The sequence below is a fragment of the Nothoprocta perdicaria genome, unplaced genomic scaffold (genome assembly GCF_003342845.1).
Source record: "Nothoprocta perdicaria isolate Ctin4 unplaced genomic scaffold, notPer1 scaffold_134, whole genome shotgun sequence".
Lineage (NCBI taxonomy): Eukaryota > Metazoa > Chordata > Aves > Tinamiformes > Tinamidae > Nothoprocta > Nothoprocta perdicaria.
In genome coordinates, this window is record NW_020454472.1 from 68586 (window position 1) to 93261 (window position 24676).

The following is a 24676-nucleotide window of genomic DNA, read 5'->3' on the forward strand; positions in this document are numbered from 1 at the left end:
CTGACTGTTTTCATGTTTCCTTGCTATTAAAATACGATCAGAAATTGCTTTTTTCCCTGTCAAGGCGGAACGGGCAGGCACGATGGTGACAGTCTCTTTCAGCAGATCAGATAGTTTCACAGCAATCTCATGAGAGGGGCCAAACCAGAGGCTGCGTTGGCTGCAAAAGCCCCTGGCACGAGTCGYCCAGCAGCGACTCACAACGTGCCGCAGGAGAGCGCCAGGAGCAGCGCGGAAACCCGAGCACGTAGCAAATTGTGCCTGCCACCGGGCACGGCAGAAGACCCAGGGTAATAAGGCACGGAGACTGGTGGCATATGCAACATTCATGGTTTCCCTGGGGTTTAAGGTAATACTTGCCCACAGCAGGACATGAGTGAGAAATCTGTACCCGGCGATTAACTGTTTATAGAAGCTGAATTTTAATATTTAATGGCCTGGACAGACTACTGACTTCTAATGGTTATAGATGGGCTTGGTGTATCCACTTCTACAAGGTGTCTACTGTGGTCATAACACAAAGACCTGCGGGGTCTTTGTGTTACCATTCAAACCACTACCATTGTGCTACTGTTCAAACCACTGTAACCTTCAGATGCCAACGTGGACATTTAGTGTAGCTATTACTATATATTTTATATAATGTGTGTGTGTGTGTGTATGTATATATACATGTATATATATACATATACATACACACACACACACACATTATATATATATATATATATATAATGTGTGTGTGTGTGTATATAAAAAACTATATATTTTAATGACTAAATCATATAGGGCTGTTTTCTAGCATTTCCATGGTAAAACAACAGGACCAAAATATGATTTTCAAACCATCTATTAACTCCCAGGTAGAGAGAAATGTCAAATAACCGTTATGTGTTTTAAGATAATAAACACTTACTTCTAAATCATTAAAGAATAGATGCGTGTCTGCCAAATTGAAAATCATCTCTTCCATTCGGAGTCCAAGGGAAACTGAAGTGGGTGGATCCTTAGGGAAGAAATTAAAAGAGTACACTGTCACTGCCATTCCGAACATATACATTTAATATATTAAAAGTAACATCTAAACCACTTATCAGTAACACTTTAAAATCTGACTTTAGGTATAGAATTTACGCGTATTCTGTATGTGAATACATGAATCCATGTGTATTTGCATGTAGGTTTAGCAATGCAAAGAGGGATGGGTTCCATCAGCTGCAAATTTGATTCACTTTTTTGTAAAAACTTCTCCAGATTTTACAACTGTTTATCCATTTTATGGTCAGCCAGGGGCATGATAATGTTATCACTACTCAAAGCAAACTCCCACTGGCTCCAGTGAAAGTTGGAGTACCTATCAGCTCGAAAGAAAACCTCCACGGATATTTTATTTGCAAATCACAATTATATTTAAAACCATTCCTTGATTCTCCACAACACCATGCTTTAATTACTCCTTCAGCTTGGCCCACCCATGCAGAGTGAACAAATCTATTGTTTGTTATTAATACGTAACACACTTTAGCTTCTCTACAGAAATTACCATAACAACTTATTCCTTACCGAGCTAATAAACTCAAAAAGCATGTTCAGCATTGTGGTTACCAAATGCATTACAGATGTTTGTCTTGTTTTGATTTTTTTTGTGTGTTTTATGTATTTTCAATCTGAAAAATTGAAAAGAAAAGCCTAATATGTATATTTGATATATAACAATTTCTCATTTATAATGCCAAGTACATCCAAGGGCACAGAAGCATAAGCTTGAAAGAACATATTATATTATCTCATGCTGCTCTCTACTAAGCGTGTTTGTTTGGGATTATAGTTTAAATAGAACTGCAGCAGTGACAACCCATACTTTCCTTAAAATAAGTTCATATTCTAAAACCGATGACAACTACAAGTTAAAAATAAAAGATGAAAGTTTCTCTTTCCACCTTTCAATTAAACTAATAGGTGTTTCAGCATGATCTCTGAACTTTCAGACCTGTTTCTATAACTACTGGTTTAAAGGCAAATCATAACAGTAGCAAACAGCTGGAAAAGTGCGGGGATTTGTCAGCCTGTTTGTCTTCGGGAAATGCCCAGAACAAAATAAATCTAACCAGAAACAAGGGTTTTGGAAGGAAGCATTTAGAAACAGAGCTATGAGGAACAGGAAAAAAAAATGCTACTCTTGAACTGACACGTTAGGGCAAAATGCATTTTCTAGTAGCCAAAAATAGCCCTTAAATCGGACAGAAAAAAAGCAGGTCATACTATTTTGTTGATAATAAGGATTCTGCCCTTAAAAATAAGTCTTCTATTTAAATTGGTASCAGGGAAAAAGAGTATCTAGATTCCTGATGCAAATGGAAAGATTTTAAAATATGAACAAAAGTATTCTGCCATTTTAATACTGTTATGATTGCAGACCTATGTCTTTCTTTTTTTATTTATTTTTATTTTTTAGGCAAGTCAGGTGAAAAGTAGGTGACATTTTTGCAGCAGAGACTTGAGGCTACTTTTCCCTTTCACATTCCTGTATATCGTGTTTTGCCCAGTTACAATCTCATCATTAGCCATTTTTTTATACTGCAGATTTAAATTTGCCTTTGTCCTGAGCACTAAGAGAAGTGTCTCCRAACAGAAGTGTCTCTCAATTCTCATTTTTAAAAGCAGTTCGATGCCGTTTGAGGTGTCCAACTTGCAAATKAAGATCACTAGCTACACTGCGATTATCAGCTGCTTCCATGACATTATAGAGCTAATCCTTTCTTGATTTTTCATTTGTGAATATGAATATTATTTGGAAAAGCAGGAGAGATGGCAGACAGAACATGATCTTTACTATGAACTTGTGTGGTTAATTTTAAACAAATGCCTGTAAATATATTTTAAGTTTCAGGTTATGCAAGTTTTAAACTAAACAGTTTACTAAACTTGTTTTTGTCACACATTTGGGTTTGAGAACATGGCTTTTCGTAATGCTTTTTGTGAACCATCTTAGTCATCTTTAATGGCAGACAAAACAAAACAAGGATTTCACCAAACTAACAACAGAAGAATGCCATCAGCTGGGTTAATTTAATTAGAAGAAAAACAAATAAGAAAATCATTGGCACCTACTGAAAATGTCAGATTAAATGCCATAAAATCTAAGAGAAGAAAAAAACAGGTTTGTCTTCAAAGAAACCTTAATGTCTTCATTAGATGAAATCTCCCTAAACAGAGAGTTGCACTTAGCATGAAAATTGTGTTAAAATGAAGCTCTGTATACCCAACTATTTAACAGAAGCAAAAGCCTTATCTACATTAGGATTTTAACTATGTATATAGTTATAATCTTGCAGCTCTGCTAAAAGGCCCAGCCTACGATTCAAGTGGCCTAAGGCACTGCAGTCGATTAAATGCTGATGTCAGTCACTACAGTGGTGGCTGAAAACTTTAATGAAGACAAGGCTAGAATACGGTTAAAAAAAAAAAAAAAAAAAAAAAAAGAAAAGCCCATGCCAAGCCTTTTTTTGCAATTTTAAGCCACTAATTGCTGCCTAATTACTGCGAGGTGCCACACAAAGCGCAGGCGAGCCAAGCAATCTGTTCCTGCTTATTGGGATTTGCAGGTTCAGCCCGAGCGTCTTTTCAGGTAGGGGCAAAATCAGGTGCCAGTCTCGGAGGGAGGTGCAGGTTGACTAAAGAAAAGAAATACCAGTGTCAAACCGCTTAAGCGGGCCTCTTGTTTGGAATACTGCTCTTGGAGCCAAAACATTGTCTGTATGTCATTTCTGAAGTCTACCCGCTTGATTTCATTGTTTTGTGGAGAAACAAGAAGCTGAAAAACAGGAAAGTTCACTTTGGGTACACGGCTTATTTTCCACTTAAGCCTACCGTTCACAAACGAAGGGTTAAGTGAAACCAGGCTTTGTTTTCCTCAGTCGTGAATATATAATAAACCATGGTAAAGCGGCTTATAATCTAAAGGAAAGTTCCTTTAAAGCAGATGAATATAAATGTTTGCATGGAGAGTGGAAATTTGAAAGACCACAGTATTCTAGTGCCAATACTGAGACATATTTCCACCTGCCTCAAGATATCGACACCAAATGAGGGACTCCACTTTTTCCAATTTTCTAAACATTATGAAGAGGCATCTGGCTCAAAATATAAGTTTTCATAAGTGTCTAAAGCACTAATGCCACTAAAGAAACTGATAACTTGAAATATTTGATCACCAGATCTCTCTCTGTACATACTTACTTTTTTCCCCTCAATGCTAATGGAAAAGTTGATCCCATTTTTTTTTCCTGGAAGTACAACATCATATTTCTACAGTACATTCATACATTTCCATGAAATTCCCAAAATTCAAATCAGTTGCAAATAAAAATGTGGCAGTTTATACTATAACCCGGCAAAAACTGCAAAACAAGGGTGTTATTTTGTACAAATGATGAAGAATGACAAAATGAGGAAGGGAAAAGCACAATAGCAGCAAAAGGAAAGTAGGTGAGAAAAGCAGAGCAGAAAAGGAAGAACATAGAGAACAATGGCAAAAATGACAAGTTAGGAGGAATGAGGGAGAGAATAAGGAAAAGAGAATCTTCAGCAAGAAGGTTGCTCATCATTCATAGTCATTCACCAAGAAAACTCTTTCACGCATTATGAAAAGAGTCAAATACCATGTTGCCAAATCCCCACTATTTAATCAGGATATTTTTGTTTGTTTKAACATTCAGCTTTTGTATTTTAATGGCTATATGAGCAGGCCTAGTTTTATTTTTAAATGTATTTCTAGGCCTTGCCATAGCAGAGAAACACATGCCAATGTGATGTTAGGCACATACAGATAGGCAAAAACAACCAAAATATCCCTGAACAATTTTTGCTCTTTTTCCAGACTAACTTATGATTTAGGACTTCCGATTTTAAAGGACAGAAGGTAGTATGAAACTGACCTTAAAAAAGATGTATAACTCTTGATTTTGCAAATCAAGCCTAAAATTCCTATATGGCAGATTTTAGCATGCTTCCTTAGCAACATCTGACACTATCTTCCCTTTATCTTCTGATGACTATGGATATTGCTAATTGTTGTCTGAAGGTATCAATAAGGCCAGAGAAACGGCAATATGAATTAAGCTTGAGCAAGGATGGCACATTTTTCTGATCAGGGCTGTAAGCCAAGGATGAGTATGTTTCTAYCCCATTCTGAAATGAATATTTATTCTCAGTGCTTCATACATTCATTCCCAATATAAAAGCCTGTCCTCTGCAGCATGAAGCATCYTTTCTCCTAGCAGAGGGGATGTGCAGCATCCCCGTTTTATGTACATTCATTTGTAGTGAAGCAATGAAACTCCACTGTGCAAAAACAGCAGTATTCAGGCCCACACTGCTCAAGGAGAGGCAGCTGGGCTAAAGCTAAACCTCAACCCCAGAGCCTCAACAACGATGGGACTGCAAGCARGAGACATTCACCTCCTGTCAACGCACCTATTTATATCTCTGTGTGCCTGAATACCAGCTACTGTCTTCAGCCTCGCGGATCCAGCAAAAAAGGTGTTTATGTTCAGGTCCTAATTAATGAAATCACTATTGGGAATGAGTAACAAATGGAAAGAAAATGCTGGCACAAGTACTTCTCARCAAGGAGGAGCTGCCCGTTTCCAGTGCTGCTCTGCTGCTCAGAAGCAAGCRGGGAGTTTCTGCTGGCATTGAGCGCCTCATCTGGACTGGCACTGAGCTCCTCATACTGGCCTCAATTCAAATATCAGATTTTTGGGTGATCTACAAAAGCTCTTCTTGGAAGGAGTTTGTCATATATTTAAAAAAAAAAAGAGTCTAGCTTATACCTCATAGCATGTGAATTTGGAAGTGGTAGAACTCAGATTTTGGTGCAAACTGAGACGTTAGCCTGCAGAAATGCTGCCCCCAAAAAGTAAGATTGAAGCTCACTGGGATATTCCAATCAAAAACTGCTTTTATTCATCTAAAATTGAAAATAGAAAATCCCAATCCACACACATTTTCAAAAATTCATTTTTTTAAGGACTGTGCATAACAGAAAGATTCAACACATAAGCAGGCTTTTAAAAATATCAATATAAGGAGATCAAAAAAAGAAAAAGAGAAAAATCATCTCAGAAATCATCAWCAGAGAGAACTCATCTGTTTATGTCTAGGGCTACTTTGCCTTTTGAATACATAGTATTCCAATACCAATCACCAGAACTAAAATGTATTTTCAGAGTTTAACTCATTCCTGAAAGTTCTTCATTTTTTTGAGAGGAGCCAAGTCTTTGCAGATTTTGGTGATATCAACGGTTTTACGGGCACTCTACACCTACCTACAACCAAAACCTCAAGTCTTACTCCTAGTGCTACTTAGTTATTATGTACAGCAGCTGAGYAAATGCAAAAAAATGGGCATGCAAAAAGATCTTCCAAGATCTTCTTCCATCTTGGAACATAAGTACTCGTATGCCTCTGGAAAACCAGCTACTATTTTGGTCTTCCCATAAACAGCAAATATTACTGCAAATTAACATCAGTTTCTTGACACTTACCCTTCCATATCTGTTAGCATAGGACCCTGTAAGCAAGGAATGGAAAATGATGATTGTCTCATCCAAATCCCAAATGAATACTCTCTGTAAAAAGAGAACCAAATCAAAGTGTTCCTCTGTGAACTGGGACGTAAAATGGAAAGTTTAGACTTGAATCAGTAAGTGCACAAATAAGAAAATTGTATTGAAATGGTTATATATTAAAATCATAGTTTTCTTGCCATTTATTTTCATAACTAGCAAGATTTTTTTTCCAGAATAGGGTAATACAATCTTTTAGATTTTTATTACAATTTCTATTACATCAAATTATTCTATTAGAACTACAGTTATTGTCAAATATACACAGAAAATGATATTTACAATATATTATTTTAAAGCCAGATGTGAGATGAAATTGAAATAAATGAAGAAAAGCTTTTTAAAATTATATCCTCTGAGTCTGAATTTTTGCTTTTCCGCAAAACTTCGAAAGTTCATATAAGTATTCTAGAAAAATTATCTCTAAAAACAGAATAAACATTTCCTGCTAAACACTTAAATCCTCTTAACCTGGGCTCTTTTTGAATGAGTTTTAGGCACCTGAAGGATGCAAACGTTGAACTTATGGCAATGGTAAATAATTCTTTTGCCTATACCCGTCTGGAAAATATGCATGTTTCAAATTTGTCCTCTGACCACACACAAAATTATATTTTAATGAAAAATAAAACGTTCAAATACAAGTATTTAAAATTTTGGTGGGATTGTATTTCCCAAGATGACTAATGGGCTAAGCCTTTGGAAAGGAAAAGCAAGGCAGTGTGGACCTTCATAGCTGTGGTGTGTCATTGGAGATGTGTTCTCGACATAAAGTACGGTCCACACAGTGGAATGGGAACGGAGCATGAGTGAACAAAACCACTCTTGTGCTCTACGTGTCTCCTGTCCTAAAGGAAACCTTCCTTAGACYTGGGAAAAGTTCGCATTTTTACTAGAAGGAAAAAAAAATCCYGTTGTTTTTCACAGAAATTAGGTCCTCTTTATGAGAAAGGCTGCTTAGGTGAAAAATTCAATCTTTCAGGAAAAAAAAAAAAAGGAAAATAAAGCTCAAGTTAGCTCTAATGCCACTAGATTTTTGATCTGTATATATAATATCTCTCTGCAAAATACTGGTAATACCAGCAGARTCTGTAACAAACGCAAGACATCTCATATGATATACCTCTAGGTCAGAATCAGGTGGTGGTGAAGGGTTATTGTTTCTTCTGCCACGTCCACGTGATTTCCCATCTGAGCTACGCCGCAATCTATCTGAATCCGAATCCTTAATGGGTGTTGATGGGCTGTGGATTGTACTGTACTCTGCTGTAGTAAAGAAATAACATTTTTTACCTTTCAGTGTAAGCTTCAAAGTGTTCAGCTTGCTTTTGGGATGCGACATTAAAGACAGGATGTTCATTAAAAAGTCCTAACTGAAAGAAATCCTTAAATTGCTAACTGGCGATACAAATAAATAAATAAATAAATAAATAAATAAATAAATAAATAAATAAATTTTTCAAGCAGGAAATAAGAAAGTGAATCTGTAACATCCTCATTCCACCAAATCATGGAAAAGATCCTATCTATATGCACTCTTTTTACATCCCAAATGGACAATTTGAATGGATATTAATCAGAATACTTCTAAAGCTACTTTGATGTCAGTGATTGGTAGGAAAAATAAAATTCAGGTACAAATAAAAAATATAGGAAGTTGAATATTAAACCTCTGAAAGCTTTTCTAAGTTGCTTGGTCACAGATGGTTCATTTTTAATGACTTTAACCAGCTGAATAGTGATTAGGAACCTTTCTGAACAAGGCACCAAGTAGAGGTTTTATTTTTGTAGGATAGGTTCAGTTAAGAAGCTTACATCTTGTTTCTATAACTGATGCATAAACRTTTTTCAAAGGCCTACTCAACATACCAAGCTAAAGTACAGTTTTTTCTAAGCAACAGMCTACACTGTTATGCTTTGGCAAAATGTATTTACAAAAATATGTACTGTTGATTTCCATAAGCAAGAACGATATTAGTCTGRAAACACTTAGTCAAAATACATTTTTCTGCTTTCAAACATATACACTCAGTAACAGGGAAGTGACTGAACATTAGCAAAGGGGATATCCTTCCTAACTCATTTAGGACATGTGCTGTGCCCCTTAAAAAAGTGACAACACATCTTTTGAAGCTCCATTCATGASTTTATTTCACACTCTTGAGGGTCCAGAGGAAAGACTATCTTTTCTTTCCATGGCTATTATTAAACTATTTTTCTAAAAAAAAAAATCTGGTTAATGAAAAGATTCCAGTAAATGTTGCTATTTGTATCGATACCAATTTACTTTTGAAGGCAGTATAGGCCAYGGTGCGGCATTTTGGGCAGACAGGTCTATATCTCACAGAAGTTTCAGTGTCTTCTACAAAGTGGGCTGCTGRGGTCAGAGGGTGGATTATGGGTGACAGCAGGAGGCTCTGGACATCTGTGCAACACCACTTATTCAGAACAACTTGAAATGATAACAACTGCTTGTACTGAATTGAAAAAAAAACTTTAAAGTCCCATGTTTGGTCTTCAAACCTACACTTAGGTAGAACCATTATTTTCTTCCCTAAATATCTCAGATTACATTAAACAAAGCAGAATAAGTAGTTATTACAGAACACGATGTAAATCAAAGACTCTTYGGAAGAGACTTGGCCTGTACCTAAAAGAACGATTTGGGGCATGTGCTGAACAAAAATACTTTCTCTGTCCTCTTCCATACAACTAAAGACAGAAGAGATTTAAACAAAAACCTCATACGCATTGTAAGACGGCTAATTTAAACTTTAGTTTTTTTTAAACTTAAAGAACAGGGACATTCTGACACCATAGTGAGGTAAATTTTCCTTGATAATACACCTTTATTTAAATTAATATTTGAAATGATTGATTTTCATCTGCTGTACGGAAGTGTAAATAAGAAATCTTATTTCAATGAGTTCACAGTTTTGAAACCTTTTATTCTTAAATGAGTTTCTTATCTGCTATATGTTAACTTTATTATTAAGGGCTTAAATAAAGAATGTAATACACAAATGTAGATGTAAGGTATAACTTCATAAAATCAACAGACAAAAATTTGCCAATAGGTATTTTGGCCAAACATTTTCTAAATAAGTGCTCTAAAATTAAGGCATAATGGACAACTACATTTCCTACCGACTAACTGAAACGAGAGATGCTCCTTGTTTCTGGCAATATCTTCATAATATTCATATTCATAGCCACATAATTTTAAAGCTCAGACTTTGAAAGTCACAGATATGAGAAACCCAAATTCTTAAGTGCTGAATTTGGGTTTAGCAATAATACCAAATGAAACAGGGAATGGATAGCATGGAAGAAAAGTATAAATAAAACTTCAGTACAAATAAAACCAAGTAAACGTAAGAGAGCGCGTATACACAACAGAGTGTGGTGAGAGCAGAGAAAAAGGTCTATTTAGAAGATGCATGCAGCTTTCCACCTCCACAAGGAACTTCATTTCAGTATGCTGCACTCCGATTTTCCAATACTTGGCTGTAATTTTGGAGTTTCTTCCCTCTTCCCTTTCCAAGCACAAGTGTGACCAGCAACTCGACGCCACCGCTCACAGTGTTTCCTGGAGCCCCCAGCTTGGCTGAGTCCCCGAGGTCCTCAGCCCACCTTGCTGGGCCAGTTGCAGCATTCCCAGTAAAGATTTGGCTGAGCTGCTCTTGCAGCTCTCCCCAGGCAATCTATTCTGCTGCTTTAATAGTCATACCATTAGAAAAGATTGGGAATCTCAGCTTTCCTTGCAGCCATTTAAGTTCAATCAATAAAAGCAGAGAAGAAATGATTCCCCTCACGTATCTGTACACACCTGAAGACTGCTAGCACATCCCTTTGGCTCTTTGTTAGGTTAAGTGACCCCAATCTTTCTTTATCAATCCCTAAATCAATTTTTAGGCTCACATGATTGTTTTCTACAGTCTCTGCCAACCGGACACCCCGCAGTCTAAAGCAAACTGTTGAATACAGCCAAGTTTCTCTTTATGTGCTTTGCAGGCTCCCCTCTGGGCACTGCTTAGTAGGGGGTATTTGTCCTGTCTGCAGCATTTTCAGTAGATATTTAGGTAAGGATCTCTAGGTCATCTTCTGAAGAAGTGTCACCTCACTGTTCCCAAAGATTGAATGCTGTCCAGAGCATTTCAAATTTAAGCAATAAAATACCAAATATAGCCATTTTATCTATAGAACTGCTGGGACAGAGGGCTTTCAGTCTTCCAAAACAGTAATAGAAACCTATACAGGCATCTACCACGTTTTCTGAGGATATATGGAGACGGCCAAATATTGCATATGAACTGGATACACTGATAACTGGAGCTTTTGAGCGTGCTTTGGAAAGAGCTACAGCCCTCAGTCACACATGGCATTAACCAATAGGTGAAAATGTGATATAGCATATAAGCAACTTACTCTATGTATGTAAAGAGAAACCACAGCATATATTCTTTAGATTAAAGCTGCTTGACAGCCAAGCCAGTTGCTACCAGCTTCCTGTAAGGAAACCCAATTAAAGAAGTGAGTATCGAGCTGTGAGCTTGGACAAGCCCAAGCCTTGTCCCTGACATAACCTGGAGCAAGAAAAAACCCAGCGGGTGAGAGAACTTGGTGTGTCACTAATATTTGGAGTACCGAGAGAGGTCTGTTGGGAAAGGTAGGGTCTGGAAGGAGCTGCCAACATTCCCCATCCCACATTTGTGCAGTTCATCATTCCTGCCTAAATGTATACCTCACAGCTGCTCCTGTTCAGATCACATCTCCATTTTTTGAGTTCTCACTCTGTCCCCRAAGAACTCGCAGCCCCCTGCAGCATGGTGTCCTCTCCATATTTAATAGGCAAACACATTCTGTTCCGTCATCTAAATGATTAATGAAAACGTGGGCTGGTAGCRGGCCCGAGGCAGCCCCTGAGGAATGTCACTGTGGCCACCCTCCTACTTTACCAGTGAGCTGTTACTGGCTGCTCTCCGAACATGGCTTTTTTTGGTTGTTTTTGTCACTATTCTAGACCACTTTACCCTGGTTTGTTTAAAGGATTGCCAAGTAAAAAAAGTATAATTGTTAGAGCAACAAAGGCCTTGCTGAGGTCAGGCTATATAGACATCCACATGTTAGTGGTGTACTCGTTGTTCTGCATGTGCAGGGCCTGTTATACAAGGAAGTTAAACGGCTCTACTTTCCCAGTACCAGGCATGGTGTAAAATTAGCTAAGGGAAAGTATTATCTTTCTAAAGCACTGAATTTACTTATATTCTGTTCTTGAGCTCCACAAAAACAGGGAAGTGCAAGGGAAAACCCAACCTTCTACAAAACCACGAGCTGAAAGGCGGGACAGGCTCAGCTCTTTGCCATCTGCTCTGATATGAAAAGCATCACAGCACCAAAAGAAGCTTGAAAAAGCCAAGTCAAGAGAAAAAAAAAAAAAAAAAGGATTTCTCAACAACAAATGCAGGGCTCACAGTTGGTGACACAGGTTCAAGAGCAGCATGGAGACTCCCTGCCTTCGGGGTTGCGATGGCCACATCTGCAGTAGCAGATAGTGTGGCTGGTCTGTAGGACAAAACAAGTAGAGCCAACAACTGCCAGGTCATGTGTTTCTGGGAGATCCTTTCAGCCCAGATCTAGTCTGTTGGCCTCAACACCTCTGTTAGAGCTGCAGGAATTGGCTCCAGGGGGACATCATCCAGGTGAGGTCCTCCTGAAAGGCCCCCGGGCAACGCGTTCTGGGGCGCTCCACTAAGCCGGAGCCCAGGCAGCAGGACAGACTCCTGGTCCAAATTAAAATGCTCATGTAGGCACACCCTAAACAGACAAACAACATCAGCTTAGGAAATCTCCCGAGAGGAAAACATCCGGAAGCTGGAAAATGGCTTAGGGCAAGGCTTGTGTAAGCTCTGCCTGTCCTCACTGCTCCCTGGATGCTTGCTTAGGGCGGCCAGGACAGGGGCCGGGTCACTGCTGCTCTGGACCACTACAGTCATTCCTGTGCCTACCTGCCTTTGCAAAACTATATTAATACTGCAGCAAAAAGTATTCTTCTACATCTTTTAATAGATACCTCTGATTTTAGATCTCTGTAGCGTGGTACCTCTCCACACTCTGCCTTGCCTTCGGCTTTCTCACACCAAAYGTTAGAGCTTGTTCCAGCCTCACATACTCCTCCCGTACCTTGGGAAAATCTGATCACTCTCTTGGCTGCTGGCTAGTAAGAAAAACAAATTTAATCCAAATTCTATTAATGTCCTTTCCCTAACAAGACAAAAACTATACTTAACTGTGAAAAATGAAATATTTTCATTGTTTTGCACAGAAGATATGAAGCATACTATAGCATGATTTTCCCCTATATTGCAAAAGTAAAAATACTGTTGTTGCAACTTGCTCTAAAATGCCATGGAAAAATATTTGCACATTATACATCACGGCATGCAGTTTCCACAATATTGTGTCACACAGGACAATTTCCCATCATCTCATAAGTAGAATACTTTTATTACTTATGAATAGACAATAGAAGCACAGAGACACAATTTGCAACATCATATTTTGTAATTCTTTTGTTTGCTACAGAAATTCTCCCTTCATATTTCTCTAATAATAATATCCATTCTCTTTTTTAATTAAGTAGTAGGAACTTCAGCAATTGTTGTATTTTATTACTAATGACTTCAATGTACTGTACAGAAATAATATGAAATGATCCGCTCTGGGGAAACCTAGTTGTCCCAGAAATGCAAAAATCAAGTGGAGCTCATCTGTCCTGGTACCTCTGGTTACTATGAGAGCAGAGTGAGACTCTTGCTGTTGACAGAAGCATTGCAGATTTCATCAGACTTTTTCTCCTACTAAATTAAAACAATATGTAAAAAAAAGCAGATGCCTGCAATTAGAGTGATACTATCTCTTCTCGCAATGAACATCATATTGATGAGATGGTCCAAATGTCTCTGCAAATAGATATGTACAAATATTTTCTGTTTAGATTATGCCATAATGCRTGTTTCCCACATAATTTTAGTTAAATTCGAATAAATATCTTAAATGCGTAGTATAATTTTATTTCAACTTCTGTACACCAAAATAAGCATATATAAAAATATATAGGTAGTTCTAATATAACAGTTTCATGTTATTATCTTCTTATTATTTTTGCATGAATAAATGTAAAATCAGAATCTTATTAGCACCTAAAATCTTCATGGACCACTCTTAGGCATACAAAACTGCATCAGAATTTAAAAATGCAGCAGAATCATAAAAGTTTTTTACAGCTTTTTAAATTCTCTATAAATAAATATAGTATTCCTACATTAGCAGTAAAAGTGAGCAAGTAAAAGTAGTAAGTAAATATTGCAAGAAAAGCAATAAGATCTGACAGGATCAGAGAAGATGCTTTTAGTTTCTTTAAAAAAAAAAAGGTAACTCTATTTGAAAAAATTAATCTGATATTTGTCTATTGAGGACTAGTATAGTACTACTGTAACTCAAACAGAAACCCTCAATATTTGAATAAAATTAGCTATTAGAAGCACTGACAAAAACTCCCACTTATTTCAAGTCGCTTGAATTTTGGTTTAAGATAATATATGCAAAATAATTACAGAATAACATTTTAACTGTATATAGGACACATAAAAGTGTAGCAGTATATTTATTAGCAATATTTAACAAGAACTATACTAATAAGCACTGCAATCATCCATATTTTTTTCTCCAGTTTTCAACTGTGAAGAAGAAAACAAGGGTTAAGCAGTCCCATAATGGACAGAGAAGACTTCTCTCCACAATAGGTCTTTATTCCCARCTTTCTATTCGTAAAGGTATTAGTGGAAAATTGTCTACGTAGTCTCTCTGCTCTGTTCCACTTWCCTATTTCTGATTTACTGTTTCAATCTATGGTAAGGAGAAAGCTTTCATGCTCCAATACAAAGCATGATACAGTGTTTGAGGAAAAGCTAGTTTAGTCTGTAAGAGTAAAGGGTTGACCCAAGGCCACGAAGAAATTTTGGGGGGGTCGAACATTTCTTGTGGGKTTTTTAATCTGCATCGTAAAATATGTGAATAACAAGAAAAAAACAATTTCTTGTGATGTTTTGGAACTTACAGAACGTAGATGAAGTGAGAAAAATAACATTGAAACTCAAGAATAATGCATCTCTCTTGAAAGAAATCCAATTTAATAAATTATAAATRCAGTTTCCTACAAAATAGAAGGATAAATTTGGATTTGTGGTCTATCTCTATATATATCTCTATCGCTAAACCAAAATTTAAATAAATCAAAAATTTGTTATTATCTACCATGATGATGGACATGACACATCCAAAGGACATGTAAGGGAAAATTACTAGTTTTAGGGAAAAATGCTCATTTTCTTCAATAATTCTTAGAAATACTATTATGGATGTTGCTCAGACCATGTTAGGTCACAGAGTCTGGCATAATGGATCAGAGAAAAAATCCATCTAGTCTAGGATAAATTTCAATGTCGGTCAGCAGCAAGTAGCTGGGTAAGAGAGCCTTTTGAAGACTATGATTTATGGTTGAACCTCATGATCTTGAAGSTCTTTTCCAACCATAATGATTTTATGATTCTGCAATTCCATGATTCTATGACTATATAATTCTATCAGCAGGACAAGTGTATATGGTGCTAATTCACCCAGCATCTCCAGTTATTTTTTTGTATCAAGAACTTCTCAAATCAAAGTTAGTATCTGTACGTATAAACTATGACTTGGTCAATGCAATGCTCAACCCTGCCCAAACTTTCAGACTYCACAACAATCTGCAGCAGGGAGCTGCACAGCTGAACCTCACACAGCCTGAAGAAATGCTGCCTTTTGCTGGCTCTGAACCTACCTCATTAACTGCCCTCCTGTTTTAGCATTGGAATTGTGAATTATTGTCACTAGCCAGTTTTCATTCCTTTTTACTGTTTAGTTATTATTACACGTCCTATATACTGCAGCTCAAATGATGCCTCAGATTCTTCAGGCTTTTGTGGGAATCAGCGGCTAACTGTTCATACCTGGGATCCTCTCTCCTGTATGGACTGAAAGCTCATTCCAGAAGGAAAGTAATATTATCCTCTTATTCTGAAGAAGAAAATGTTTTATTGAAACCCCAAAGTTTGGGGTTTCAAATTTTAGCAGTGAAAAAACAATTCTAAAATTCTAACTTTTGATAACAAAGTTTTCTGTGAAATCAAAAGCAGAGTGCAAAGATGTCATACTAAGTTTTATTGTTCTATTTAATAATTTTGTGATTGCTTCCATTTCCACTAGCAAAATTACAGCTTTCTGCAGGAAATAACATTAAAGAAAAGAACATCAAATTGCATAGCTGATTTTTATGGAAAGGGACTATCAACCTTTGCATAATCGGATGGCTTTGTCRTGAAATCCCCAGTGGTGCAGCTATTCTCAGCGCAGAAACTCCTCTCCAAACCACAGTGAAACACACGCACACTTTAACTACACAAAATGCCTTTTTTTTYGGATCCTCAAGAGGAAGAGAAAGCAGAACTTCTGAGCATGGAAATCTCAGGTTCTTCTGCAAGCACTTCTACAAGTATTGCTGGCCATCCTGGAAAACCTAGATATCGCTTGCATGGGAAAATCTTGCTTTTTTGAGTAGGAACTCAGGGAAAGCATAGAAGGATCATTTTATATTTGGACAAGGAATTTAACATAAAGAAAATTACATGAGACTTCTGAGTCTGCAAAATCTACTAAAATATCACAAGGGCACATAATTAGTCTCTTTATTCTTGCATGTTCCTTAACAAGTTGCTCTCTTGGACTTCTTGGCTGAAGTCATAGGAGCCCCCAATGTCTGTTGAAGCGACTCTGGTGCCTCTGTAAAGGCTGTGCTTGGCCTGGCATAGCTCAGAACCACAGAGCCTCCCTTTCTTTTCAACAAAACATGTCTAGGGATATCAGCATCTAGCGGGAACAGCTGCACTTCAGCAGCTGCAGTCCATCCTACTAAAGGGGGAGAGTGGCGTGAACCTGATAGCTCTGCACTGCTCCCTGCCATCCTTCAAACACACAATTCAAACAGTGGGAAAAAAAAAGGAGAAAAGAGAAGGGAATCATTATTCTAACTTGACCAGACAGCTAAGATATTCTACAGAAATCTGAATAACTGTAATAAATTTAGTTGCTGTTAATATCTGGTTAATTGTCTCATTTGCTCTGTGATTTTGGTCTCTTATGTGCCTTTCACTTTCACGCCATCAGAATTGCCTTCCTCCATGCTCTTCCTCCTCATCTTTGACCCAGTGCTTGCTTTCAGCTTTCTTCTACACCCTGTATTCAACACAGTAGCACCCTAAGAAAAATGAACACATGCAAGCCAACAAAGCCTCACTTCAGATTACAGTTATTGATTTGTTACTAGCTTTATCTATGTGATCAAGCCAGATGCCAGTCCTGAAACTGCCCATATACAAAAATAAGCAATGCCTGTATATGCTTGCACATGCAAAAACTTTAATTCTTCAAAGATCTGGAAGGACGGATCTGTTTTTGGAAGATCTTCAACACTTCCTTCCATTTTAAAATGGCCCATCGCACTTGTAATTACAAATGAGTTCTATTTATACACACACAGCTATATAAAATAAAATAAAATAAAATAAAATAAAATAAAATAAAATAAAATAAAATAAAATAAACCCACAAAACTTCATCCAAGAGAAAATATCAGGCACAGCTCTGGATTTACTGACTGTTTATTTGGTTCTCTTCATCCAGGTTTCAAAGTCTGTGAAGCACAGAAAAGTGCTCTATTATTTCTACCTAATTTTAACCTGAGAACATAACATTGGTGGGTCAGTCAGCTTAAGCACCTTTCATACCAGTGGACAGACTTTGATATGTCTGGATTAAGACTGCAGTTAAACTGAACTCTAAATATTGCCCTGGAGCTGCTCATCTCTTTCCCCTGAGGAACCTAAGTGGGTGTGTGCTCAAGTTAGGGGCATAAAGACAAAGGGRGAAACCTGGGCCTAACCCTGTCCTTTCTGCAACAGCTTCCACATCAGTTCAGTGGCAGAGAAACACAGCTTCACTCCTACCCTGCTCCTGCTCATGGAGAGCAGCCCACARGACATACTCTCCCAGATGTCTCCACCCTGATAGACCAAGATAATCCATAGCCATATGAAGCCACTTGTTCTTGGAAGCAGCTAGAAGGAACTTTTCCGGAATTATTGTATCAGCAACATCAGGATGTCAGGGGACAGAAATGCCAGTCCCGTTATGTAAGTGTAGCACGTGACAAAGGAAAGGGGGTGTGTAAGTAAGTGGAGCAGTGGTAAACCACGAGCATATGTATAGATTTCAATACACAAGASAGAACATAAACTAGAGGAGGGTTTTAGTCCAGGACCCATCCATGAAAAAGTCTGCTAAATAATTGAAGTTTTTGAACCAAGCAAGAATGTAGCACATCTGAGGGAGAGAAAAGAAAGACCTCTTAAAAAGGAACTGATAGAAGAGCCCAGTGGAGGCTTGTGTTTTTCCACACAAAAACACATTCTTCTGTTTTCCACAGAGAAAACTATTTAAATTCGAAGATACTCTTTGAGTCAGCTATTAAGTTTGAGGAAATCTTTGGGAAAAATATTCCTGCTCTCCCCAAACATAATGTACTTCTTTCAGAATGAATCAAACAGTTTTTTAAAATACATATACACAAATATATACTTAAAGAGTTTCCCAAAATCAAGACCCATATGAAATAACAAATCAATTTGCGTAACCTTGATAACAACTAACACTTGACTAACACTTGACCACATTTGTTTGTTTGACGCAAGAGGAATTTATTGCATCCAACTGAAAAGGGCAAAGAAAAACAYGAGAAAACAAAGCCAAAAAACTAACAGCAAAATGAAAAGCAAAATAACTACACAAACTCCAATATGCCTTCATATGTACAAAAAGCCTCCTGTCTCCAATACAATTATTTACATATATGTGACTGTATGCGCATACACGCAGACCCGAGCAGTCTGCCTTTCCTTCACCGAATGTATCAAGACACAAAACTATGTACATTTGCTCTAGGTACACACATGCAGAGAAACAGAGTGCTAGCAGATTCTATTAAAAGCTCATGTTGCACATGCACGACAGCTCCTGTAAAGTACTCAGAAAAAGGAAAAAATAAAACCCACCCCCACCACCAAAGCCTCCAGACAAAACCTTCTCATAACCTTGCCAAATCATAACTGCTTTGTACCACGCTGCTGAGAAACACATCTGCCCCCAGTACTTTCCTTTTGACAGATTTCAAGTTCCTGCCATCTACTAACTGCAATCGTGCTTGTACTATAATTTACTTTATTATTATTCTTAATAATGATAATGGGAAAGGTGTTTTTCACTCTTCTTTTCCAAAAGAGAGCTACAGCAGTTTGGTCTAAGTGTTCAAAAAAATATCTCAACTAGTAAGAGATTGCCAAATTCCAGGAAAAAAAAGGGGGGGGGGAGGTAAAATGACTGGGAAAAAATACAAGCCACTGAAAATCTTTTCTTAAAATGAAAACACTTGTGCAATCTCAACTACCCATTACAAACGTTATTATGTCCTTTGAAAATGAAAAACACAAAAGCCCTCTTTCAAGTGGACGATCAGGACGGTCAAATTCAGCCATACTTAGGAAAAGCCAGAGGAACTGATCTGAATAAAGACGGAGCTTAAAAAGCATCAGGTCTTGGCTGGTTGTAAAGACTTTCCTATATCCTGCAACTTTTACCAAAAAGGTTTGCACATCAATACAAATAACCTGTATTTTACAAATGCTTTAAGCTTTCACCGATCTCCATTTTCCTTTAGTCTGTTTTCTACTAGAATCTGTGCAAAGACGAGCCACAGGCTCAGGATTAAGCAATAATAATAAAGAAAATCGACGACTAAAGGAAAAAAAAAATCTAATCGAAAGCCCTTTCAACTGGCAAAAACGTGCCTCATAGGGACCATAAAATCCATGTAATTACCTGCTGCAGGATCTGTAACCGCTTGACTGGTGACGCCAGATGGTGGTTCTTGAAGCTGGTATGTTGCATTTGTAGAGGGTGTCGTTGGGCTGGTGCTGCTGTTTGTCATGTAATGCGAAGGATACGGTGAGCTATTATAATACTGTGCATATTGGCCCTGGCCAAAACTGGGATAAGAGGGATATTCCTGCAGGAGAAAAAAAAAAAAAAAAAAAAAAAGGCAACTGAAATAATCTATCAAAGTTTTGCTACTTTTTAGTGTAAATTCCAAAATATAACTGCAAACATATGCTGGACTTTCAGCGTGTATGCTTTCTGGGCTATCTGCTGTAAGACTAAAACTGTGAAGCAGTAAAACTAAATCTAAATTACACATAACTTAGCATATCTTCTCATACAAATAATTTATTAGGTACATCACTTAAGATGTGCATAAATAAGAACATAAAACACGGACAATTAGCTTTTTATTAGAAGATGACAAACCGAGGAAAGACATTTATAAACATTCATTTAGCTTGAAATTAGGCTAATTTCTTACAGAGAGCTATTTAACAAGTACATTTTTTCCAATAAATGAGAAGCCTAAGTTTACCAAAGTTTCCTCAGCTCATATTTACAAATTTACCTGCTGTGAACTATTAAATCCAGTAGAATTTGTGAGTGAATTATTTCCTGCATATATTCCTGATGATGTTGTAAAACTGCTGCCTGAAATGAAATGAAAAATTATAGGAATTACTAAAACACAGTACTGGAAAATAGCTTCCATCATGACGATATATTCCCCATATAATATTCCCCATGTAACATTCCCCATATGTTGATTGATTTGGTTGTTACCAGCTGTATAAGATGTCAATATGGGGAAAGTGATAATTCATTGGTCCTATGCCCTGTGTTTCACCATTTCAGTAAAAATAAAACCTGCTTCCACGGAAATTTAGATGGGGGTCAGAGTCACTTCAGACCTCACTGTACATTTTCCTGTCAGGTTCCAAATATTTTGTCCTTCCCGGTCACCTGAGTTATCCCCAACTTTGGGGCAATAATGAGGGTTTTCTCATGTGTATTTTTTACTTAGTCCTGACCTGTCCTGGGAGATGCCGTGTGCCTTTGCTCAAGCCCATGGCCTCACCTCCTCCTGCCACCATCCAGAACTGGGACCTCGCTTATCACTGGCCTGCAGTGCTTGAAAGGAGAGGGGAGAGCAGTAATTCCCTGCCCTAAGAATCTCCATCCGACAGTGAAGCCATTAGGATTCCCTAATCGATCATAGACAGCCTTGGGCCACAAACCTCCTTCTTTTCGGACAGAGTATAGTGAGCGCGACACAAAGGAGAAAAAGCCCCTCTCTTGAAAGCAAGACCGAAAATTGAATTACTGGCTTCGCCTCCCTCCCCCCGTCGCCGGCCGACAGAAATAGACAGATGGGGCCCTTGTACAGCGTCCAACCTGAGACGCCGCTCCACGCAAGGGCAGCAACCCCCCTTTCAGCTGTTCTGCCCTCGCCCCTTCTAACCCAGGAGCGACACAGCTACCAGCTGAGCCAGATGGGTGCACGGGGTGAAACCACAGAAAGCCACGAGAAAGCCTGCAACGAGGCAACCTCTTGAACCCGTGCAGCRGGAGGTGGCCACGGAGCTGGGAACGCGTGCTGGAGCTCCACAGCCTCCCTCGCCGCGGAGTCCTGCCCTCGGACAAGGAGATGCTGAGACCTTGGGAAAAGCTCGGGGGTGAGCAGAGCAGGCAAAGAGATCCACCAGAATGAAAATCACTAGGGAGCAGCCAGGTGAAGGGAGTCGCTGAGCCCCTGCTATGACCAGCACACCTGCCTTAACAGCCAAATGCTGCAAAACAGTCGTACGTTTAGGAAAGCAAAGGTTCTTGCAAATCCAAACTGCAAGGAACGCCGGGCTGCGTGCTTAATGCAGTCCCTAAAGGGCATTCGTGAGGCATTTGCTTTCTGTAAAATAAAATAAAATAAAATAAAATAAAATAAAATAAAATAAAATAAAATAAAATAAAATAAAATAAAATAAAATAAAATAAAATAAAATAAAATAAAATAAAATAAAATAAAATAAAATAAAATAAAATAAAATAAAATAAAATGAAATAAAATAAAAGGCATTCTCACACTAAGAAGCCAGAAGAAAAAATATTTAAGCGCTCTGATCGCAAAAGTTACTAAAACCATACACCTCCTAAGCCTCAGAGTAGGAAATGTGAGGTATGTCTGACAGCAGTGGGAGTGAAAAAAATGAGCCTTAAACTTAATGTGTGATAATGACTGTAAACATTTCTCTTCTGTTTGCTCTGAGTGYTAAAGTTCTGTGGTTGTTGATAGATGCTACTAATCCTGTGGACTGAAATCAGATTACTTCAGCAAAGAGTTGACATCCAAGTTTAGCAGATAGTACAGATAAATAGTACTAATGAGAAAAACATGTTGTTTTAAATTTAATTTAAAATTGGAAAACAGATGTTATTTTTTATTATAACAAACCCCAGCGCCTGAATACAGCTGAAAAATATTTTAAATTGCAAAACTTTGAAATGCTATTTTATTTCTAAGAGTGCTTTGGCTGGAAAAATGTAAGTCAGTACGTCTCTTTTCATTTCTGTAGTTATTTCTGAGTGATGCAGTAATACGTTTGAGCATAATGTTTATAGGTGTGTGGCATGAGCTGTTCGAAGAAGACAGAAAAGACTTTTTATAGTTGCAAGGGAAGGGTAAAAAAAAAAAAAAAAAGAACTCTTTTTTTTTTTGGATGAATACATTCTCTTTCCACCAAAAGTTTGGCAAATAATTTGCAAGAGCAAATGAGAGAAGTAATTACATGCCAGTCAGCATCTCTGCCCCTTACACAAAGACACACACATCCCGACGCACAGATCTCTGCCTTTCATCTTATGGTCAGTGCCGGCTCCTATGGAGGAGGGGTTGGGGTCTCCTAGACCGTAACAAACATGAAGCAGGTTTCTCAGAAACTGCTCTGTGGGCCACCCAGAACTACTGGCCTTAAGTTGTTTCAAAAATACTTCATTTTTTTTGCTCTTTTTTTTCAATAATGGGCTGCGGGATGGCACGGAGCTGCTGTTCCCGCGCAGGCTGCGTGCCCGCACGCAGTCCATGCAAGGCCCCGTTATGAAYGGCGCCAGTTTTCCTGTGACAAGCTGCCCGACGGAGCGGCGGCCTCCGCGACGTGACAAAAGCTGTAAATCGCGGGTCAAAGGTCTATTTGGCCAGGAGCGAGGGCCCACATTAAAGCTGGGAACCTCCGGCAGCCGGCAGGAATGCCGCAACCTGCTGCGAGCGGCCGCGGCGCCGCGGGGCGGCCCGGCCCGGCCTGGCCTCCCTGGGGCTTTCCCACAGCGGCCCATTTGCCTCCGCGGCGCCGGCGGCGCTTCGCCGTGGGCCGTGTCCATCGTCAGGGTACCGTGTACGCGGCGGCGGCCGAGAGCGGCTCTCCCGGGAGAGCCRAGGGCGGCCAGATGGGCTGCTTAAACTCAAGGTTTCTTCCGCTCGCTCACAGTGTTTTAAAAACCTTTGGCAAACTCCCCTGTGTTGTCCTAGTAACTGCGTGGCCATCCAGCACAATATTTTTACGCTGTAGCATAATAACCAAATACCTGACCGTTTACTTTTCATGGACCAGTTCCCGAAGCGATGGGTGAGCGTGTTCGGAAACACAACAGGCTGCGTAGCTGGAGCAACGCGGGTGTCCCACACAGGGCAAGGGCCCTTCATGCCGTGGGGCTCAGGGACGGACGGCCATGAGGGCCCTTCATGGCAGTGAACAGCGCTCCCGCCCCAGCTTTCTTCTCTCCGTACTGCCCCCGGCTTTCTCCTCTCCGCACTGCCCCTGGCTTTCACCTCTCCATACTGCTTCTCCTCACACAGCTCCCTCCATCCCGTCACTACAACAAGCACGGCCTGTTGCCACAGCCCTCACTCATGTGTGGGGCCTTTCAACATCCATGAAAGAACTCGTGAGAAAGAGCTTCATGGATATGTCCATGAAATGTCTGTTGAGGGGAGAGGATGGTGCCCTCCCCCTTTGCTCGGCTGTAGGGACGAAACATTCCTAAGAAACCCAGAGACCATTACTGGCAAAACCATAGTGAGGAGTCCTACACAATGTCTTTCTTCAGGATTTCCAAATGTGACCATCTCTCCCTTGGCCATAGTCCAGGGACTGACCATGATGTCACTTTGGTAGGACTGGGGAGAGCATGAGGCTTAACTGGCTGTCCCAGCAAGGAGAACAGGACTAACTCCAGGGCTCCAGAGCACAAGGTAACCCCAAAGCAGAGAGCACAAGAGCCACAACTGCTGGGCTGCTGGTAAATCCTGATTTATCCCGAGAGAAGCTCTTTTCCCTCACTGCAGGTTCCTGCACAAACAACCCAACAGCAGCAGCACTACTCTCATTTTCTGGGAAGAGAATTAATTCTACCCTTGAATAATAGCTCAGACTATGAGTAGTTTCGCCTTCTAAAATTAAAACTGTGAAAGGAGAACAAAAGTTCCCATTTATGTTTAACATCTGTTCAATAATAAGGAGGAATTAGGAGAATTTAGAGTTGTTTGAAATATAAAAGCTTAATGAAAGCATTAAAAAGGTGTATATTCTGGTGGATAGTGTAGGTATATACTAAAAACACTTAACAGGAAGAAGGATGTGGTTAGCAGGTTTTCTCCTTCATTTTCTTATACCTCTGCCTATATTTCATTTGAAAGGTCCCCCTTATTACTTCCATCCTTACGTGCTGCAGGGTTTCTACAGCTGACCAGCCTTTTCTGTGCCCACACTCCACACAGCGATAACTGCATTCGTGAGCATGGCACGTTGGGCAAACACACCACGGTGATGCCCACACTCCCCCATCACTGACCTGCGGCTCCTCTACCCAAACTCAAACTCAAACCCAACCAAGGCCTCTCTCTGTCACGTTCCGTGGGTTCCAGCCCTTAGCCGAAGTGCAGGACACAGGCTGGACTCAGACACAAACCA

General features: G+C 39.1%; 1 protein-coding gene across 4 annotated transcripts in view; it reads right to left on the minus strand.

Annotated features, from left to right (window-relative positions):
* EYA1 (EYA transcriptional coactivator and phosphatase 1) overlaps window positions 1–24676 on the minus strand; it is a 78930-nt gene that overhangs the window by 31771 nt on the left and 22483 nt on the right. For 3 of the 4 annotated variants that reach the window (XM_026033843.1, XM_026033842.1, XM_026033841.1), the window contains exons 6-10: window positions 20284–20366; window positions 19656–19842; window positions 7753–7892; window positions 6549–6632; window positions 917–1006 (exon numbers count right to left, since the gene is read on the minus strand). In XM_026033843.1, the coding sequence (XP_025889628.1) occupies window positions 917–1006; window positions 6549–6632; window positions 7753–7892; window positions 19656–19842; window positions 20284–20366 (584 nt within the window). The remainder of the gene's footprint in view (window positions 1–916; window positions 1007–6548; window positions 6633–7752; window positions 7893–19655; window positions 19843–20283; window positions 20367–24676) is intronic. The other variant, XM_026033844.1, reaches the window with a different exon arrangement.